Source organism: Borostomias antarcticus (genome assembly GCF_949987555.1).
Source record: "Borostomias antarcticus genome assembly, chromosome: 2".
NCBI classification, from domain to species: Eukaryota; Metazoa; Chordata; class Actinopteri; order Stomiiformes; family Stomiidae; genus Borostomias; species Borostomias antarcticus.
The window spans coordinates 35,130,177-35,152,060 of record NC_140235.1 but is presented as its reverse complement, the minus strand read 5'-3'; the positions used below and the strand labels follow the sequence as shown (position 1 = coordinate 35,152,060).

Here is a 21,884-nt window from a genome sequence, read left to right as displayed (position 1 = left end):
TAAGGCTTCCCTCTTCCAGCCGCAGGACAAATCAAGCAGGCACCATGTCTGGTTCCATGAAAATGTTGGCATCTGTTCATATCGTTCCTTAATATAGCAAACATATAGATAGCACACATATAAATGAAATGACTACACCTGGCTATAACACACCTCCACAGGTGTGGATGAAATGAAATAATCTGGTTCCCTAGATGTTACATGTACTGTTTGAATGTGTCTGTATTGCGTAGCCTACATCATCATGTTAGGTCAACAGTAGCCCTTTCCAGTCCTGTTGTCGCATGCTCGCTCATGCCAGACAACAGTCCTTTCACCCTCCATTCACTTCGCCGTCAAAATAAATTGGTGTCGGCCTATTTAGGAGAGGCGCTCATATTTACAAGTGTCAGATAAACATGAAACTTCACTTACCTAAGCAAAATGGTCTATTTAAACAAATGCTGGGTTTTGAAGCCTCGGCGCTACCATTAAATAATTTATTTAGATGCGTTCTGTCCGAGTGAAATAATTTTTCCGAGGTAGTCTTCTTCTGTGGGGGTGGCGGTCTCTTTGAAGCTTAAAAAAAACGCCACCACCACAGAAGAAGACTACCTCGGAAAAATAATTTCACTTTCGATTTATTTTGATGGCGAAGTGAATGGAGGGTGAAAGGACTGTTGTCTGGCATGAGCAAGCATGCGACAACAGGCTGAAAAGGGCTAGGTCAACAGGTACATAGACCGTTGCACTGAACTGTAATTGACCATTATCTTAATTCTCATTGGTTCATTCATGTTATACTCTGTATGCCTGCAGCTGCACCGTGCCCACAGAGACCCCAGCGTTCAGCTACGACGCCAAGAGCCATTGAGAGTGGAGAGGATGAGGATGATGAAGAGGATGAAAATGAGGATGATGAATATCAGCCCTCGGAAGGGAGCGATAACGAGATGGAGACAGAGATGCTGGATTACATGTGATCATATGCTGGATTACATGTGATCATAGAAGGACATGCTGACCTGGAGATTACTTCAAGGCCATCCAGGCAGAATTCCGCTGGGAATATGTACAGTGTTGTAATATCATTAATCCATTTCTATATCATTTTTACATTTTTGCCAACAAAAGAAAATAAAGGGTTAATCTAATTTGGGGTTTTAGTGGTGTTTTTCCTGGATCTTTGGTTTACGAAACATTCACTGGAGTATCACACAGCAATGGGTTTAGATTAAATTATTTATTAACTAATATATGATCGGTTTGATCACTGGCAAGGGCTTTTGGAGGGACTATATGAATAAATAATTTCAAATTGTCTTATGCTGGGCTATATGATACCATACACCATCTAAAACTAAATCCAGTATATATGCTGTTACATATATACTGTATGTTTGGGTAGAGAGGAGAGGACACATGGTTAACTGACTAGAGCCAATGGCAACATGTTGCCGTCATATGTGGCCATAGATTATGCAGAGTTATGGGAGGAGTCTGAAGTATAAAGACTATAGAGAAGCCCGTCATCCATACAGAACTTTCTGGATGACCACCATGAAGACTCTGGGGATTTTGGTTGCGGCAGCTCTCTTTCTGGGAACGGCCTCTGCCTCTTCAGTAAGTCTGGCTTTTCATGTGACTTTAGGATGGAAAGTTTGCTCTAGAAATCAGAGAAAAACATTTTTCATGATATTCCTGAAAAAATATTTCATGAACTTCATTGGGGAAACCTTGTGTTTGTGCTTGACCTCATGTAGCTGGGAGTGGTGCACACAGAGGGAGGTTTGGTGAAGGGGAGGAACCTTGATGTTGGACTCTTCCGCTGGATGGATGTGTTCAAGGGCATCCCCTTTGCTGAGCAGCCTGGTAGATTTGAGAAGCCCAAGCGTCACCCTGGCTGGGATGGTGGGTACACAGACCAGCAGCCTCAGACTTCACAGTTCTAAGATCAAGGCTCTCAGCATTCGTTAGGGGCTGGCCAACAACATGTAATTATGATAACTGGACAAGAAAATTAAACACACATTTGCGTCTCTCCACAGGTGTTCTCAAGGCTACTCAGTACGCAAACAGGTGTCTTCAGCTGAATTTACTCCAAACTGACATTCGTGGCAGTGAGGACTGTCTCTACCTGAACATCTGGGTTCCTCAGGGCCGAAAGGGTAAACAATGGGTCTTTTACCATTAACTGTGACCAGAATTACATTAGATAGCACATTTATTTAAAACACATTAGCCTTTTAACTGATGTACAATTTGTACATATAACCTCACATATAATCTATAATCTATGTATGCACAGCCTCATAATAGCCTTACTACTTCACTTCTATTGTTTATATATCTGTATATTTTTATTATGTTGACTTAATTTCCTGTTTTATCCATTGAATCACATTCCTTGTACTGTATATTCAAATGTACTTGGCAATTAAACCAAATACTGATTCTAATATCTGACTGGAAAGTAATATCCCTCCTCTCTTGCTAGTGTCTACTGATCTGCCTGTCATGGTGTGGGTCTTTGGAGGTGGCTTCCTGGTTGGGGGATCTATGGGGGCAAACTTCCTCGATAACTTCCTGTACAATGGGGAGCAGATCGCTGACAGGGGCGACGTTATCGTGGTGACCATAGGCTACCGTGTGGGGACCCTGGGATTTCTCAGCTCTGGCGATGCCAGCGGACCTGGTATGTGTCCCAGATGGGCTTCACTTGACTGCTGCGTTAATTTCATCAATGTATGCATTCTCTGCTGGTCCATTTCCCTGTGTAACAGTGCTGCTGACTCACAGAGCTGTCTCTCCACTGACAGGGAACTATGGCCTGTGGGACCAGCAAGCTGCCATTGCCTGGGTGCACAGGAACATCCGCGCCTTCGGTGGAGACCCAGATAACATCACCCTCTTCGGAGAGTCTGCCGGTGGAGCTAGTGTCAGCTTCCAGGTCAGGGGCTGCCTCAAAGCTTGTCTTGTATCCCCTGTCGGTAACTAATCATAGTAATACTGGGAAAGTTCTTATTTAATCATACTGTAACTATAACAATATGATTCCCCCACACAGATGCTGACTCCCCATAACAAGGGGTTAATCAAAAGGGCCATCAGCCAGAGTGGGGTGTCTCTCTGCCCCTGGGCTGTGAACAGGAACCCTCGAGCTACGGCAGAGATGGTAAGTGATCTCCTTTATCACAGCCTGCTGCATGTGAGATTTGATGTTCAGCTGAGAGGAATCTCTGTCATCTCTCCAGGTTGCTCAGAGGGTGAACTGCCCCACTGATGACAAGATGATGGCCTGTCTGAAGATGACTGACCCTAAAGCCCTCACCCTGGCTGGTACCGTGGGTGTGGATTCATCTGCTTCTAGTGAGTTGTTAGTACGGCTGTTGTGTGTGTGTGTGTGTGTGTGTGTGTGTGTGTGTGTGTTTGTTAATAAATCCTAGGTTCTTTTATACATGTATTCCGTGCTCTCTGCGTCCTTTGTCACCCGGTTCAATTGTTGCCTCCGTCCCTGTAGAACGCTTGGGCAGGGGATATATTTTCAGTCGCGCGTGGTCGCCATTTCATCCGCTCGTCTGTCCGTCCGTCCGTTCGTTCATTAGCAGGATTACGCAAAAACTACCTGAGCGATTTTCACGAAACTTGGTGGTGGGGTGTAGCATGGGCCAACTTTGAACCCATGACATTTTGGAGTGGATCCAAATCAGTGGGCCAGTACACGAATTCCGTATTTTGACGTATTTCCGCCTGAAACGGGCTGCAAGGGCGGGACATACGTTTAGATGAATTTCATTGGAACGTTATCGAGCGGGCGGGATATTCAACACTTGAGGCTGCAGAGTAGTTGACGTTTTGATTGACAGAGTGGATGTCGTGAGATTATTGGCCTAAAATCTAAGGTACCTGGTGTCGTAATTGCACGTGACCAACTGTTTTCCAGGAAGTAAGAAATTATATACTTTGATATAAGATTACAACAAAAGTAGAATTTTGTAATTTTTTTTGCATACATCGTTGAATAGGTGAACACTATGACCAATTATGTGAAGCAAAATGGGACAGAATGCTTTTTTCATTTCTGTGCGACTTTAAGGAAGAAAATCTATCTATTTATTGATGACCGTCAGTCACATCAGGTGAAGCTGCTGAGAATCATAGTATTCCTCTCGTCCTCCACCAGAACCCCTTGTAGAGAATCTGGTCTTCTCAGCTGTGATTGATGGTGACTTCCTCCCTGATGACCCAACAAAGCTATTCCACAATGCTGCCAATATTGATTACATCGCTGGAGTCAACGACATGGATGGTCACCTGTTCAGTGGCATTGACATCCCTGCCATCAACGGGCTCCTCGAGGACGTCAGTGAGTAAGTGGTGACTACTTCCATTCCCTCATTTTGGATTGGATGTGATAGAATAACCAAGGGGTTTACGTTCAGACGGTATTTTCATTCATGTCAGGTAAACCCTTTAGAAAACAGCTCTTTTAGTACATAGACCCCCGTTTTAGGGAGCCTTGGCTGTGGCTCTGATCGATTTCTTCAGATTCATGATGGCCAGCCTTTCTTGAACAGACACTTATTTGATTCTCACAAAAAAGCCTCAAAATGCAGATACAAAACCTCCAAGATTAGACATTGACAGAGACAGAAAGAAAATAAAGACACCTACCGGATGAAACAACATTGAAGCCAAGTGTCCAAATACTTTTAGCACCCTAACATGGGTGCACTACTGTATGTACTGTACAAAAAGGACTGTGATTTCTAAAGTCGCTTTGGATAAAAGCGTCAGCTCAAGGACTGTACAGTAATGTCAGTAATAATGTAATGTAATCTAAATGGTTTACCCACTTTGGCAAATCAAAAGTGGAAGGTCACAGGGCCAAAGTAACAATAAATGTGTCACTATCCAAATGCTTTTAAGTTAACAGTAAGACAACTGATCCCCTAGCACAGATGTGCTGTTAGTCTTGCCCCCGTTGAAGAAGCAACGGTGTTGTAATAATTGGGCAAACAGGACAACAATAGGTCTTAGCTAGCTAATTAGTTAGTTAGTTAGTTAGTTAACACACACACACACGTACACACAGACATACACCAGCCCACTTCCGGCTTTAGGCCTGGGCCATAGCAAACACACACCAGTATTTGCCATGTCTCTCCTATGATGCTTTTTTAGCCTCTCTTACTCTGGAATGTATTGCTTTATAAATGTTCTTAGCCGGTAGACAAACATACTCCTGGAGCTTGCTCGATCGCCTTGTTGAGAGGGGTCAGGGAAGAATTTTTACAGCTCACTTATCTGGCCCCCGGGTGATTACTGTTTTTTTGCTTCCCTCTGGAATATGTAGAGTGGGTCGAATGCCCACCTCCCTTGTTCTCTGTAAAGCGCATTGTGTTGCCTCTGGGTATGAAATGCGCTATACAAATACATTTTTGATTGATTGATTGATTGATTATCAAGCTTTTATTGTTACAGTATCTCAAGGCCTTGCAGGAATGTCTCTACCTCTTCATCCTCTTCTTCCTCATTACAGGACTATTGTGAAGACATATTTAGGTGCTTTCACTAAGGATAAGGGAGAGGCTGCCGTGGACAGCGGTTTCAGCTTGTACTCAATGTCCTGGGGCTCCAGACCCAGCCAGGAGAGCATGAAGAAGACCCTTGTTGAGATCGGGACAGACTACATCTTCCTGGTGCCTACCCAGGTGGCTCTGTATCTACACGCAGCCAATGCCAAGTAAGACCCAGTCGTTCTTACTACAGGCTCCTTAACGCAGGGTATGCAGTATTTCAATGCGTTCCAAAGAACCAGAAAATATATACTGCATCCTACATTATATTCATTGTAGCTTAATCAGGTATTGAATTTTCTCCTGCCTCTCTGCCTGTCCTATGTCAGGACTAGCCGTACGTACTCCTATCTGCTCTCTGAGCCTAGCCGTCTGGGTGGGTTGCTGAAGCCCTACCCCAGCTGGATGGGGGCTGACCACGCGGACGACCTGCAGTATGTGTTCGGCAAGCCCTTCGCCACGCCCCTCGGCTACTGGCCCAGCCACCGTGACTTGTCTGGGCACATGATCGCCTACTGGACCAACTTCGCCAAGACCGGGTAAACGATTGCAACTGCCTACAAAATCACACAGAGACCAAGACGATCAGTTCTAATCACCTTGTCTAGCTACAGTATGTCATTGTAATCACTATGATGTGTGTGATCACCCTAGTTTTTCACCTCCATCTCCATTTTCCTTTCCACCACTCAGAAACCCCAACAAAGGGGACTCCAAGGTACCAGTGCAATGGCCGACCTTCACCAGCTCTGGGCCCCAGTACCTGATAATGCACTCCAACATGAGAAAAGGCTATGTGAAGCAGAATATGAGGCTGCGCCATGTCCACTGGTGGTCCAGCATTTACCCCAGCCTCCCCGCAGTCCCCCGCAAGAGCTCCAATTAGAGTCACCCCTATCACTATGCACCACCATGTTATGTTGTATGGTGTCTGTGCTGATACCAACACCACCATTTCCAATTCAAACCTACACACATTGGTTTTGTGAAGTCTGTTTGGATTTCTTTCTCCCAAGTTTACATAAAGTCAACCGGTGGTATAAGCGTAACGCCAGATAGTTTGACTAAATAAATGGGTAAAATTAAGTGATGTGCTGTTTGAGTTATTACTGCGTTGCTACCAGTTAGTGTAAAATCAGTTGTACTGCACACTGATTGACAGAGATGTTGAAATGAAATAACATGCCATACATTCCTATCTGCCCTCAAAACAAGATTTATGTTTAACTAATGCCAAACTGCTATTAATGAGTCAATCTCCTTTATTTAAGTTCAGAGAATATTATGGACACTGTACTATAAGGTAGTACAGGATGTATGGTCTCTACAACATTTAACAGAAAACACAGAATAATAATTTAATTGCATTATCCGATATACACTTCAGGCCAAAACAGTCCATGCCAGTGGAGTGGAAGGAGGAGGAGGCAGAGCATCCTAAGGTTCCTGGCAAAGTCCTGTCCAGTCTTAAGTGGGCTGCTGCTGGCCCTGCCTTGGTGACACAGTGGTTTCACACTGGTCATCAGAAGGGGTCATCTGTATTAGCTTGAGGTGCAGAAAAGCATGACACTTATGTGTCTGTCTGGCTGTGGATAAGGCTTTAATGAGGTAATCCAGAACCAGTTCGGTTTGCAAAGTCCTTTTCACTGTCAGTCGTGAAATTTTTGAAAGGTTGTTTTGGGAGCGCTATAGTTGACCTTACTGGAATCCCATATGCTGGGCTGGGCCCTAGTAGGGCACTGGCAGCAGACCCATGCGGGGCTGAGTGTGGACCTGGCTGTGGGTAGGGTGGATAGGCTGGTTACAGCACTAGACAGACTGGTACTGTAGCTGGCTATCATGTGACTCGTGATAGGTTAGATGTGGCACTGGGTAGGCTGTTTGACCTTAGCCTTGTCTGGCTGGGGGTTGACTGGCTGAACTGATGTCAGATTACGTAGGAAATAGGCCAGGGAACAGCTTGAGCACGAACCGCCTGAGAATCTGGCAGACAGTTTGGTTTACCTCCAGCTGCCATGACAGGGCTTCAAGTCGATGTGTGGTGCTTGAGTGGTTGTAACTGGTTAAGATAGTAAGTCCACTAGATCATGGCTGGTTCACTGCCTTTGTGCTCTGGCTGGTAACCCCTTCTGGTGAAGAAGTTGGAGAGGCTGGGTAGTTTGCTGTAATTGCAGTGTTACTCCCAGATGCACTGCACTGACCTTCCAGTGGTTGTCAAAATGGCCACCACTGGAGCTACAGTGGAGGCCTAAAGGCTGGACCAGGAGAATGTGCCTTTTCCTGTCAGGATGAAGTAGCCTACCAGTTGGGTTTTAGATATTAACTCCATGAAAAATGTGATTTGGTTTCAATACAAAGTACATGGGTTTACCGGCCAGAGTGAGTTGAGGTTTGCACTCCTGGGTAGTCAAGATTATATAAAACCAGTTTATAGCATCGTTAAATTAGGCTATAATTAGGGGTCCTACGGTAGTTATTGTTGGTATTTTCTCCTTCTTCTTCTTCTTCTTCGTCTACTCTTATTCTTTTCCTGGAAATGGTCAAATACCTCAAAAAGTCCTTGACCAAAAATGCTCAAAAGGTGCATGTTGAAACTCGAAGCCATTTGCTTTATTCACGCAGCTGCCATATTGGTCAAATCTGACGTAATTGGTGAGACGAATGTGCCCGTTGACTCCAATGTTAAAAGTGAACTATAAAAACACCACTTCAAGAACCAAAATTGTCAAAATAACACTCTAAATACACTATCGGGATTACAAACTCATCATTACCAGACTCCAATTGTTTTTCACTGCCATAGTTTTCATGTTTGGATATACATGGAAAAGAATGAGCCATAGTTAGCCGTCACAGTCACTTCCATGTATTTCCGAACGTGAAAGCAACGGCAGTGAAAAACAATCGGAGTCTGGTAATAAGGAGTTCGTAACCCCGATAGTGTATTCAGCCTGTTATTTTGACTATTTTGGTTCTTGGAAGTGGTGTTTTTATAGTGAACTTTTGGAGTGTACGGGCACTTCCGCATTTATCCCAATTACGTGAGACTTAACCTATATGGCAGCCGCGTGAATAAAGCAAATGAGTAACTATGCTAGAAAGAATTGCCAAGATTTGTTGCCAAATTGCCAAATTTCAAGATGGTGGCGTTTCCACCACGTTTGACGAAAATGTATGAAACTTGGTCTACTTATGTCTTTCCTAATGGGGAACAAATTCCCCTCAAGAACTCATAGTCTCTGACTGATGGATTTGGCTGTATCTTGAAAATTTGGCTAAACCTATAAAAAGTAGCTCCTCATAAACCGTAAGTCTGATTGGTCGGAAATTTCATATGTATGTGTATGGTGCATGTCTCCATATAGGTTGTTAACAGCTAAGAGATTTAATCTATATAATTTCTTAATCTCTTACATGATGGAATGTTCAGTTTTTAGAGTGGTGGCAGTTGGTGATTTGAAAATATTCACACATTTTGTAAACCAGTGCCACTCTTACAGTTTTAACATCTTATGCACATACATGTTCACATGATTGTGCTGATTCATACAATATAAGTTTCTAAGCTGTGTGATTTATAGTTTCCGAGGTATGGCCATCTGCTTGGCAGCCATGCCTTCCATTCAAATAAATAGCGCTTCACTCTAGCTTTTGAGTTGCTAATTTTGAATTCATACCCGTTTTCTAATTTGTTGCCACGCCTACAGTTTTTAAGATACATGGATATATCATCCATGTCAGTTGGGATTTGAATTGGGGGATACAAGCAGGCTGTTAAAGGTACAGGCACACGTTTATGACTATTGTAGCAGCATTTATATTCCTACCTTCAGATAAAGTAATACATGAGATTGATGGCGCATTAATACTTATTGTTATGTGGTCGCAGCCGTGGGTTACAGAGTATTTTACAACGGCTGCAATCAGAATCAAGTATCCAAACTCTCCATTGTAGAAAGCAACTCTTCTGTTAACTCTAATACTACTGTTAACCCTTACACTACTGTTAACCTAACAATACTCTTAACCCTTACACCACTGTTAACCCTAATACTACTGCTAACCCTAACAGTACTGTTAACCCTTGCACTACTGTTAACTCTTAATGCTACTGTTAACCCTTAAAAGTACTGTTAAATCTTTTGTTTTCTTATATCTCTTTTAATAATGGTCTGGACTACTTTTCATGTGTTTTACTCATTTAGATACCATTCATACAGTTTTAAATCTATTTTTTGATATACTTCCATTAATAGTAGCCTACTATTACTATTAAAGCTATATAAACTACTATGCCTAAACAACAGTACGTCTTGACTCCTTCAGTTTATCTGACTCCTTACGTTTATCACTCCTTCAGTTCATCTGACTCCTTCAGTTCATCACTCCTTCAGTTCATCTGACTCCTTCAGTTCATCACTCCTTCATTTCATATGACTCCTTCAGTTCATCACTGTCAGTTCATCACTCCGTCAGTTCATATGACTCCTTCAGTTCACTTGGCTCCTTGAGTTCATCAGTCCTTCAGTTCCCCTGACACCTTCAGTTCATCTGACTCCTTCAGTTCATCTGACTCCTTCAGTTCATCTGACTACTTCAGTTCATCACTCCTTTAGTTCATCACTTCTTCAGTTCATATGACTCCTTCAGTTCATCACTCCCTCAGTTCACCTGACTCCTTCAGTTCATCTGACTACTTCAGTTCATCACTCCTTTAGTTCATCACTCCTTCAGTTCATATGACTCCTTCAGTTCATCACTCCCTCAGTTCACCTGACTCCTTCAGTTCATCTGACTCCTTCAGTTCACCTGACTCCTTCAGTTCATCTGACTCCTTCAGTACTCTTCCATGATGATTAAAGCTGCATGAGATAACTTGGCACTTAGGCGGCCCCTCTGGTTATGATGAAAACTGAAGTAAAATAAAATAAAACATTCATAGGGTCTCATGCGATCTCATGTCACAATTTTTTGGGGGGGGGTCTTGGGCCAATTCATAAACTATCAGCAGAAAACCCTGAATATTTAACTATAAAAAGTTATCTCATGCAGCTTTAATGCACATCCCTTGCAGTAGTTGTTTTAGGAGTTAGTAGTTGTAGCAGCAGCAGCAGTACTGCTAGTATTTATAGTCGTTTTATATTGATATTCAGGCAATTCATTCAATCTTTCAACTTTGACAGTATTACAGTTTATCTTCCAGCTATTGTAGCAATGCATTTTAGTACTTAGCTTACAGTTACAGTATTTAGGTAATGCCGTTCAGTTTCCAATTCTGTCAGTTTCACATTTCAGCTTTCAGGTTTTTTAGCTTCCAGGTTTTTCAGATGTGCATTGTTGCATTTGAGTCAGATTTTTCACATTTGTGCAGTTTCAGCAATGTTTTTGCGATTTCTTTCAGCTTCACACATTTTCTGCAGGATGCAATTTTCTAGTTATCACTTTTAGTTTAAAAGGGGAAAGTTGAATTTATACTTGTATTTAGATACAATTTATACTGTTCAGACTTTATTCTCATTAGATGCCATTCATACTTAATCTATTTTTGATACTGTATATTAGTATCTAGTACTATTGGTTAATAGTACTATCTAGTACTATTAATTTAAACTATATATTATGCAAACACACACATTTTCATAAGAAAATGTATGCTACTTTTTTTAGTTATAATTAGGGGCCCTATGCTATGGTAATAGGAACGCTATTGTAATATTATTTTCCTGAAAGTGGTCCAATAACTCAAAAGAGTTTGCATTTCTGATATTTGGTTTGTAGTTCAAAATTGATCAGTCTTCCCTCTGTCTGTTACTCTGTCCTCCTGTCGGTCAGTGTGCCTCCATTTTGTCAGTCTGCCTCCCTGTCTGTCAGTGTCCTGAATATGGTTATCACTATATATATATATAGTGATAACCTTTAACTTTTGAGTTAACTTCCCCTTCATAGACTTAGTCATTTCCAAGCTATCATTATACTGGGCTATTTGTTTTTGATACCACACTGTCTAAAATTAACCTACAGTAATATACTGTACTGTGTATCTAGTTATTTTACCATACTGTATGTCTGGGTAGTGGGGAGAGGATACATGGTAACTGACTACAGCCAATGAAGATTGTGTAACACAGAGAACAGGTGGCAGTAGCACGGTAGTAGTCGTGTTGCTTGTCATATTGCCAGATATAGCCAAAATGATAGGCAGGGTCTGCTATATAAAAGCCTGTGGAGAAGCCTGATCCATACAGGAGATTCTGATGACCGCTATGAAGACCCTGGGGATTCTGGCTGCTGCAGCTCTCTTTCTGGGCACCGCCTCGGCGGCTTCTGTAAGTCTACCTTCTGATTTGAAATTGGGATGGATTCACTTGTCTGTAAAACATTGTGTTATCAACAATATTAAACTACACTATATTTTTGAGAACAGTTTTGGGGGAACTCATCCACAGTAGGAGAACAATCTGACATCATTTTATTCAAATAATTTAAAATGAAATAGTTTAGATATGCCCAACATAACCTTATGTTTCCACTCAAATCAGCAGCTTGATTGCTTCATCAGCAGTCTGTCGACACAGTGTGAATCTGACAGCTGCTGTTCTTGTTTCCCTCTTGTTGACTAATAAGCTCTCTAGATAGGCATAGTATATACATACATACATAGAACCATCCTCTTACATCAAACGTGATGTATTTCACACAAAAGTAACTTAATCATACATATGTATTTAATCAAAGGTCACGATTTATACCTTTTCCATTTAATATACCTGTTCTTGACTCTTCCTGTGCAGCTGGGAGTAGTCTACACAGAGGGAGGGATGGTGAAGGGGGAAAGCCGTGATGTTGGACTCTTCCGCTGGGTGGACGTGTTCAAGGGAGTCCCCTTTGCTGAGCAGCCTGGAAGATTTGAGAAGCCCAAGCGTCACCCTGGCTGGGATGGTGGGTACACAGACCAGCCGCCTCAGACTTCACAGTTCTAAGATCAAGGCTCTCAGCATTCGTTAGGGGCTGGCCAACAACATGCAGTTATGCTAACTGGACAAGAAAATTTAAACACACATTAGCATCTGTCTGTCCCTGAGATTCATCGAAGGTGTCTGTTCTCCCTGTGTCTCTCCACAGGTGTTCTCAAGACTACCAAGTACGGGAAGAGGTGTCTTCAGGTGAACTTAGTCCAAACTGACACTCGTGGCAGTGAGGACTGTCTTTTCCTGAACATCTGGGTTCCTCAGGGCATCAGAGGTAAACACAAACCCAGTCTTTTACCCTTATCTGTGACCAGAATTACATTAGATAGCAAATCCAGACTCCCTCCTGTATTGAATATGATCTGCCGTTATGATACAATATGTATCTATAGGATGTAGATATGTATGATTCAATTATTTTTTTTCAAGGATGTTTAATTGTCATATGTACAGTACAAGATACAGGTAGCATGTACAATAATGTAATTCTCAAGATATTATATGGGTATTATACATTTCTGGCTGAATTGAAACATAAATATCCCTCCTCTCTTGCTAGTGTCTACTGATCTGCCTGTCATGGTGTGGATCTTTGGCGGTGGCCTCCTGCTTGGGGGATCTATGGGCGCAAACTTCCTCGATAACTACCTGTACAATGGGGAGGAGATCGCTGACAGGGGCGATGTTATCGTGGTGACCATAGCCTACCGTGTGGGGACCCTGGGATTTCTCAGCTCTGGCGATGCCAGCGGACCTGGTATGTGTCCGAGATGAGGTTTACTTGGCTGCTGCATTCATTTCATCATTGTATTCAAACTGGTAATTGCATTTTGTTAGTCCAGGTTTTTGTTTCATTTGTTTTATCTATTTATTTATTTTCTATCAGAAAGTCAGTTCATTACTGTGTAAGGTTGCCAAAGCTGCTCACTCAGAGCTGTCTCTCCACTGGCAGGGAACTATGGCCTGTGGGACCAGCAAGCTGCCATTGCCTGGGTGCACAGGAACATCCGCTCCTTCGGTGGAGACCCAGATAACATCACCGTCTTCGGAGAGTCTGCTGGTGGAGCTAGTGTCAACTTCCAGGTCTGGGGCCGTCTTGTATACCCTGTGTTGTGATCCTGGCCCTTTCCGCCCTGCTCTCCCCCTGCCCTGGACCCTTCCTCCTCTCCCAGCAGCCCTCTTACCCTGCCCTCACTGTCACTCCCCCCAAAAACTCTTGCACACATGTCACCTCTGAACTGTTTCGCCTCCTAGTGTGTATTGTCTTGTGTTCGTTGTCCTGTCGTCCATATGTCTATTTTGTGTCCCCAGCTCTAGCCACTAGTTCCACTCCAGCCCCTGTCCTAGTCCCGGGGCTCCCAGCTCTACTCCTTGTGCTCCTCCTCCTTGTGCCCCCTGCTGCTCTTAGTCTTTATAGTCCCGTCTAGTCCCCGCTAGTCTCTCCATGTGCTCCCTGCTTTTACCACTTCTGTTCCCAGCTCCCCAGTTCCAGCCCCTAGTTCTAGTCCCAGTCCCAGTTCCTAGTTTCCCTAGTCCACATTCTAGTTCTGGCCAGTCCCCATTCCAGTCCCAGCCTTGGCTCTGGGGCTAGTTTCCACCTGCCTTGTGTTGGTGTCTTGTTTGGGATCCCTCCATGTCTATGTTGGTGTCTGCTACCCATGCTCCTTCTGTTTCACCATTTGTGAGTTTTCTGGATTAAAACACCTGAAACTGCGCTTTCTGCCTCCGTTCTACTTTGGGTCCTACCTCACACAAACCTTAACACCCTGTCTGATCAAAGGTTGGTCTGGTAAAGTTCTTATATAATAATATGTATAATAATATGATTCCCCACACACAGATGCTGACTCCCCATAACAAGGGGTTAATCAAAAGGGCCATCAGCCAGAGTGGGGTGTCTCTCTGCCCCTGGGCTGTCAACAGGAACCCTCGAGCTCTGGCAGAGAAGGCAAGTGATCTCCTTTATCACTGAAAGACAGTGAGATTTGAGGCTCAGCTGATTCCTTTCTGTTCGTCTGTCCAGGTTGCTCAGAAGGTGGGCTGCCCCACTGATGACAAGATGATGGCTTGCCTGAAGATGACTGACCCTAAAGTCCTCACCCTGGCTGGTACCTTGGATATGAACATTTCTGCCGCTAGTGAGTATTCATTGAAGAAGATGGCGGTTCTCTACTGATGACCATCAGTCATGTCAGGTGTCCCCATTTCTATTGAAGGTGTTTGGAGTAATGTCCCCTAAAGCCCTATTGTTGCTGACCCCGACCACAGGGCCAGCCTACAATAGGGAAAATCTGTTGTTCAAACACACAAAAAAGAAAAGAAAGTTACACAAACACTGTTCCTTTAATTCTGTGAATTTGGTTTCAATAACATTAGCTACGTAGCAAGTTTTGCTAGTCACAATTGATTATACCTAGTTACCTCAGAAATCATTACTGTATGTGACGTAACATTAACTAACGTTAGTCGTTAGTAGATGTACAGTAGGCTCTGCTGCAAACATCAAGTCCGCCCCAACATTCAGACAATGTGCTGCACCGTCAGACACCGGAGGTTCACATGAGCCCATCGCCTCAGATCCACCGCCAAATGGTGAAGTGCCAGCGACCAAACTCATCCCTGCCGGTTGACGTGAGCGACTGGTCTGATTGTCCGACCGCACCATCACATCGCGCCCCCGGACCAGGTGGGCGAAGTGGCGCAACACCAGCCACACCTAGCTCTAGTAGGTTGATTTGGCGCCACTCTCTAGCAGCCCATAAACCCCTGGGACAGACATGTACCATCCCAGCCGTTTAGAGACGCTTCCGTAAAAACTGTGACGTGAGCCGACACCCTGCCTATTGGAACGCTGTACGCTATTACGCGCCGGTCTCTCCAATAGCTGAGGTCCGCTTCCAATGACCTCAGTACCAGTTCAAGGCACCGTCTGTGTCTCACAGGATCTAGACGGAGCCGTGTGAACGACCTCTGGGTGCTTCGCAAGTGCAGCAGACCCAGTCATACCACCAGGTGAGCTGCTGCCATGAGACCTAGAAGACGCATGACCGACAGAACAGAGACCTTGATAGAAGGACGGAAAACGCTGAGACTCTTCTCCAGCGTTTCTCTCCTCGGTTCGGATAGGTATGCTCTCATGGTGCCCGTGTCCAGACTGATACCTTGGTAAACTACCAAACGGGCCGGCCATAGAGCACTCTTTTACCAACTGTCCACAAACCCTAGGTCGGTGAGATGGCTCACCACCACGGCGGTATGCTTCAAGGCCAGAAGAGGCGACGAAGCCAGAACCAGCAGGACACTGCCAGCGTAATGGTCTCAACGCCATCTCCACACAAATAAAGAAAGTCTTGGGGGCGAGAGCATACCCAAACGGGAGTCTCTATACTCGTACGCCACGCCCTGGAAGGCAAAGAGCAGATACTTCCGATGCCGACATGGAAGTAGGCATATTTCAGATCTATGTTAGTGCAAAAGTCACCGGGAAGGATCGCTTCCAGCATCTGGCATGTGTAAGTATGTGAAACTTCAATTTCGCCACCGCTTTGTGGAAAAGGTGGAGGTTCAAAATTGGTCTCAAGGGAGTTGTACGCAAGCTGAAAGTTTCTAGGAGCAGATGTGTGGCCTTGGCTCACTTTTATAGTGGTGCACCTGTTCTGATTGGTCGCAGTTGTATGTATGTTTTTTTCTTCAGTCAATGTCACTAGCTACGATTGGTTAAGCCAATAAGGAGCTTGCCCTGTGGGGCGGAGATCGACAAAATAGATCATAGTATTCCATAAGGGTGTGTGACTCTTGTCATGGAATTTTTTGAGGTTTTTCAGAGAACTGCCCTGGGATTTTGGTTTCAGCCTTTTGTTCCTAAACCTATTGTTGAAACCAAGACTTACCTCCTGTTTTCCAGTTCTTTACCTTATGACATTCAAAAGACCCCTGCCGTGGTTTTCTCATTTATAACAGAATGACATCTCCAGGGGGCTGATACACCCAGACTTTCTGTCTGGCCTAGTGTGACCTCCCACTGTTGCATTGTCTGTTCCTACCTATTTGCCATTTACCGCCCTTTCTCTGACTATTCTCCGCCATTGTTGATGACATCTGCCTTTAAGAGTTATTATGAGTTAGCCAATCATATAAATCAAATCAAATAAACCAGATTTAACCTTTACCTTTTTGAGCGAACCATGGCAAATCCTTTTTACTTTTGATAGTTACATCAAATTTATTCCATTACACTATCGTTCTTCACCAGATCCCATTGTGAACAACCTGGACCTCGCAGCTGTGATTGATGGAGACTTCCTCCCCGATCACCCTGCAAACCTATTCCACAATGCTGCCAGTATTGATTACATCGCTGGGGTCAACGACATGGACGGCCACCTGTTCACTGGCCTGGACATCCCCTCTGTCAACAAACCACTGCAGGAGACCCCTGTGTGAGTGATAATAAGAAGACTGGTCCCCTAGTAGGGATGTCCTGTTGGAAGAATCAGATATATTGTAATAATTAGGCAAACAAATTATACAGATAGGTTTCTTACAGAGAAAGGTCATTAGCTATTCTCTCTTCCTCCTCATCTTAATTGCAGGGAAGATATGAAGACGCTCCTACGTGCTATCACCAAAAAGGGACAGGCTGCCGTGGACAGCGCTTTCAGCATGTACTCCATGGACTGGGAATCCAAACCCAGCAAGGCGATTGTCAAGAGGACCATTGTTGAGATCGAAACAGACTACATCTTCCTGGTGCCTACCCAGATGGCTCTCTATCTGCATGCAGCTAATGCCACGTGAGACCCATATTCTTACTACAGGCTACCCTGCTTATTGGGCAAGCTCTTACTGCATTTTATCGATTTGGCAAGGATGATGTAAATCTCATGATATATGATATATGTTGTATCAAAGTAGCACACTTTATTGAATTTCTTAATAACCTATACCATTATTTTTGATCGTGTAAGTGATAAAAAGATTCCTTTATCAGATATCCTTTATCTTCAGGACAATATCAAGCCTATCAAGTCTCCTTCCTCTTTCTTATTCTGCCCCCCGGGCCCTCACAATGATGTAATAATTGCTTCTCTCTCTTCCATGCCTCAGGACTGGCCGTACGTACTCCTATCTGCTCTCTGAGCCTAGCCGTCTGGCTGGGGCGCTGAAGCCCTACCCCAGCTGGATGGGGGCTGACCACGCGGACGACCTGCAGTATACGTTTGGCAAGCCCTTCACCACGCCCCTCGCCTACTGGCCCAAACACCGTGACTTGTCTGGGTACATGATCGCCTATTGGACCAACTTTGCCTGGACCGGGTAAACAAAACACACTTTGTATGAGAGAATACACATGTGCTGGGTAGTATTATTGGGTAGTATAATTAAGTAACTCGCTTTTAAATGGTTACATCATTGTGACCGCTACTGATTGAGTTCATCCTGTCTCTTCCCCTATCCCCATCTTCCCCTATGCCACAGAAACCCCAACAAAGGAGAGTCCAGGGTACCAGTGACCTGGCCGACCTTCACCAGCTCTGGGCACCAGTACCTGGAGATCCACTCCAGCATGAACAGAAACTATGTGAAGCAGAAGATGAGGCTGCGCTATGTCCACTGGTGGTCCAGCATTTACCCCAGCCTCCCCGCAGTCTAGAGTTCCAGTTAGAGTGCACAGGTCACCTCTATCACTAAGCACCACCATGTTCTATGCTCGGTGCCTTGGCAGCAACAAGTCCACCGCCAATAGCTACACGCATTGGTGAGGTCTGTTCACAAACACCATATAAATTGCATGTCAGATTGAAACAATAATAATAAAAAAAACGGTGCAATTAAGTGATCTTTCTTCTGTTTGTTGTTACAGTGTGTAAAATATCTGATGAAATTAGAAGGTGAACGGGAGTTTTTATTCACCTTTTAACTTACAGTAATGGGGTGTGGTGCCAGTCTTTGGGATTGTCATTATGGTGTCTTTGGTCCGCTGCAATTCTTAAGACTGCCACCAGAGATCTCTGATGTTTTACTGATGAGCAGTGCTAAGTGCTGAGCAGTGAACACAAGCAGGCAATATTACATTTCCCATATACACATAACTTAATCCATGAAGACACCAAAATAGTCCATTCCAGTGGATTGGAAGGGGAGGCAGAGCATCCTAAGTTTCCTGGCAAAGTCCTGTCCAGTCTTAAGTGGACTGCTGCTGGTCCCACACTGGTAATCAGAAGGGGTCACCTGTATTAGCTTGAGGTGCAGAAATGCATGACCCTTATATGTCTGTCAGCTGTGGATAAGGCTTTAATGAGGTAATCCAGGGGCGATTCAGTTTGCAAAGCCCTTCTCACTGTCAGTCGTGAAATTTAGAAAGGTTGTTTTGGGAGCACTATAGTTGCTGAGGGTGACCGTACTGGAATGGAAAAAGACAAAGTCTGCACACAGTAAGATGCCTGTTAGAGGAAATTAAAGCATGGGACAGGCATCTTACTGTGTGGTCTTTGTCTTTTTCAGTTTGAGTTTTTTGGTTCAGCACCAGTTTGTTTGTGATGTGCATATATATACCGTACAGGAATATATACCGTACTATGGAATATATACCGTACTATGACTGTACTGGAATTCCCGTATTCACTACCGTTATGCTCTGGCTGGATAGAGGCCTGGTAGTCAGCTGTAATTGCATTGTTACTCCCAGATGCACTGTTGGCTGAATAACAGTGACCTTCCATTGGTTATCAAAATGGCAACCACTGGAGCTAGAGGCCTAAAGGTGGGCTAGAGGAATGTGCTTTTTGCTGTCTAGTGTTCAATAGTTGATTAGTGATGGATCCTAATTTTTCCTCCAGCAAGGATGAAGTACTGCTGTCCATTTTGTTTCTTCTATAAACAAACGTATGGCCATCATGGCCAATGTCTCAGGACACTCTGGTCAGGCAGAGGAGCACCTTCAGTGGCCAATGCATCACCTCACTGGCTGGACAAAATTGACCTGAGCCAGCTTGGAGGGGGCTAAGACGGCTTGCTATGGTGCCAGTCCTTTCTTGTCTGGACAGTTATTTCTAGGTAGTTAGTTATTGTTTGACACTATTATGAATAGACGGCAATCAGGTATTATTGTGAATAGTTGGCAACTTACAGTTTCACTATTACCTATTATTATTATACCGTTTACAGAATGTTTACTTCTTCATGCACTTTTTGTACATCTTTCACACTGTATGCTGTATATTGTGCCTTTTGTACCTTATTGTACTGCCTCTTTTGTACATGTATGTGCCTATTGTACTGTACCTTTTGTTATGTGTTTTGTATTGTGTGTATTTGCTACAACAAAAGATTTTCCCTTCTGGAATAATGTCTGTCTATTTTCAATGTTTCTACTAGTTGAGTTTTTGATCTTGACAACTTGAAAAATGTGATTTAAGTACAGTACAGGTACAGTAGCTGAGAGTCCAGCTGGGCTGTGGGCTGCAGGGACTACTGACAGGGAGCAGGTCTCCTGTCAAGGGGAATTCCAGCCCATTGGGGTTGCTCTCCGGGGTCAAAGACGTATAAGGTTTTCAATGTAGCAACAAAATAAAACAACACTGACCAGTTCCCTAAAAGCCGTTTTTTTAATTGTTCATTGGAGTGTCACTTATGCCCTTCTAAGTTATATTCAAGAATAATGCCAATAATTCGTTTTTATTGTGATTCGTAATGAGCCCTAGTAAAACGCCATTCAGTATAACACTATTTTCCCCCCAAAATGCAATCTAATGCCAATTTTTCATAATAAACCAATAAGGTTATCCATGCTTAGATTAGCTGAAATATAACTACCCAGAAAAAAATGACATTATTTCATTTAGAATACCACATATTTGATGTGTCATGGGTACAACTCAAAATTATTGCCTTACACTAAAGGAAATGCTAAATCTATGAAAATATCTTTCACTTCATCCTTTGAGATGATCTGTTTTTGTCTTTCTGAGTAAACAAAACAAGATTGTTGTATTTAAATATAAAATACTGGTGTTAAAATATTGTATGACAATATTGATTTACTCGTAATGCCTATTTAAATACATTTAAATGCCATAAAGTTTAGTTTAAATGATAATATTCAGTATTCATAAAACAGTAAATATGAATTGCATGATTAAATGTTTTAATCTAGTGAACATGTGATAACAAAGCTGCTTTAATTCAGTATAACAGGTGACATTGTGGTATAATAATTAAAAACATGACATTTTTGTTGTGCTGAAAAACAAATGTGTGATACTGAAGGACGGATTTAATACATAAACATATTTAACAGGCAGTTCCTTGACCACCTATATTATGAAATGACCTTGACCTACAGTATAAAGATTATACTTAGGCTATTTTTCATATTTAATAGTTTTTTATAAAATACTTTTGTAAAATTAAAAGTATGTTTTCTGTGTTGTACTGAAGGACATGCGTTTTTGTTCCAAAAGTGAAATCATCAAATATTTTAGAGATTTACTCACCTCATCACATTGCTAGAGGGTTTTCAATGGGTCTTCTTTTGATGTCAGACACTGTGCATGACCACCATCATGTGATACAGTAGTAGGCTACGCTTAAAAATGAATTTTTACCTTTGTTAAAGTACTAATGACACTGATGAAGCGCATAAGTCGGGACAAAATTTATTTAAGTTTTTAAGTATTTTTTTTAGGTACAAGTATGTCGCCCATTATTGTTGCAGATACTAGCACAATTATGCCAAGGGATTTCATTTATATTTTTGGGATTAATTTCTACATTTTAAAAACACATTTTAGTGTTTTACACTCAAAGACATTTTGACACTTTTGACCTCAAAAGCTCCCGTAATTTAATACTTTACAAAACAAATATTTCTGGGTCAAAAGGGGGTAAAAGTTGAACGATTTTCTATTTTAATAAATGTATAGATATTTCTCTTTTTATGTTAAAAGGTCTTCAAACACCAAATGTACATGTATCATCTTTGACGCAGTTTGGCATGGCTAAATTATAAGATTACCATTCAATTTTTTTAATACAATGTGAAAAATATTTAACTTTACAGATTTTGAGTAAAATTCACCTTTATATAATTGGTCATTTCTAAGCCATAATTATAATCATTATATTAGGCTATTTGATACCACACCATCTAAAACTTACCTACTGTAGTATACAGTAGGCGAACTGTATATCTTGTTATTTTACTTTTATTTCTGAGTAGGGAGAGGATATGTGGTAACCGACTACAGCCAATGAAGATTGTGTAACAGAAAATAGCAGGTGAGGGTAGCACAGCATAAGTCATGGTGCTTATGCCAGATATAGCCAAAATGATGGGCGGGGTCTGCTGTATAAAAGC

The 21,884-nt window shown here is 42.8% G+C and overlaps 3 protein-coding genes across 3 annotated transcripts in view; all 3 read left to right on the top strand.

The window, feature by feature from the left end:
• gtf3c5 (general transcription factor IIIC, polypeptide 5) overlaps window positions 1-962 on the top strand; it is a gene marked incomplete at its 3' end in the record, with an annotated part of 15,437 nt that extends 14,475 nt beyond the window's left edge. Inside the window, exon 11 of the mRNA XM_084461494.1 lies at window positions 799-962. Within this exon, the coding sequence (XP_084317620.1) occupies window positions 799-962 (164 nt within the window). The remainder of the gene's footprint in view (window positions 1-798) is intronic.
• A 568-nt stretch (window positions 963-1,530) lies between these two features.
• LOC311322716 (bile salt-activated lipase-like) lies at window positions 1,531-6,444 on the top strand (the record flags this gene model as incomplete). The annotated part of the gene is made up of 11 exons (XM_084454813.1): window positions 1,531-1,602; window positions 1,743-1,890; window positions 2,028-2,147; window positions 2,477-2,674; window positions 2,799-2,929; window positions 3,047-3,154; window positions 3,234-3,348; window positions 4,163-4,349; window positions 5,522-5,725; window positions 5,888-6,097; window positions 6,252-6,444. The coding sequence occupies 11 exons, from the start codon at window positions 1,531-1,533 to the stop codon at window positions 6,442-6,444; spliced, it is 1,686 nt and encodes a 561-aa protein (XP_084310939.1).
• Window positions 6,445-11,807: 5,363 nt separating this feature from the next.
• LOC311324601 (bile salt-activated lipase-like) lies at window positions 11,808-18,355 on the top strand. The gene is made up of 11 exons (XM_084457093.1): window positions 11,808-11,884; window positions 12,350-12,497; window positions 12,681-12,800; window positions 13,086-13,283; window positions 13,479-13,609; window positions 14,367-14,474; window positions 14,550-14,664; window positions 16,779-16,965; window positions 17,119-17,319; window positions 17,633-17,842; window positions 18,005-18,355. Exons 1-11 carry the CDS (start codon window positions 11,813-11,815, stop codon window positions 18,177-18,179), a joined length of 1,665 nt encoding a protein of 554 aa, XP_084313219.1. The 5' UTR covers window positions 11,808-11,812; the 3' UTR covers window positions 18,180-18,355.
• The last annotated feature ends 3,529 nt before the right edge of the window (window positions 18,356-21,884 follow it).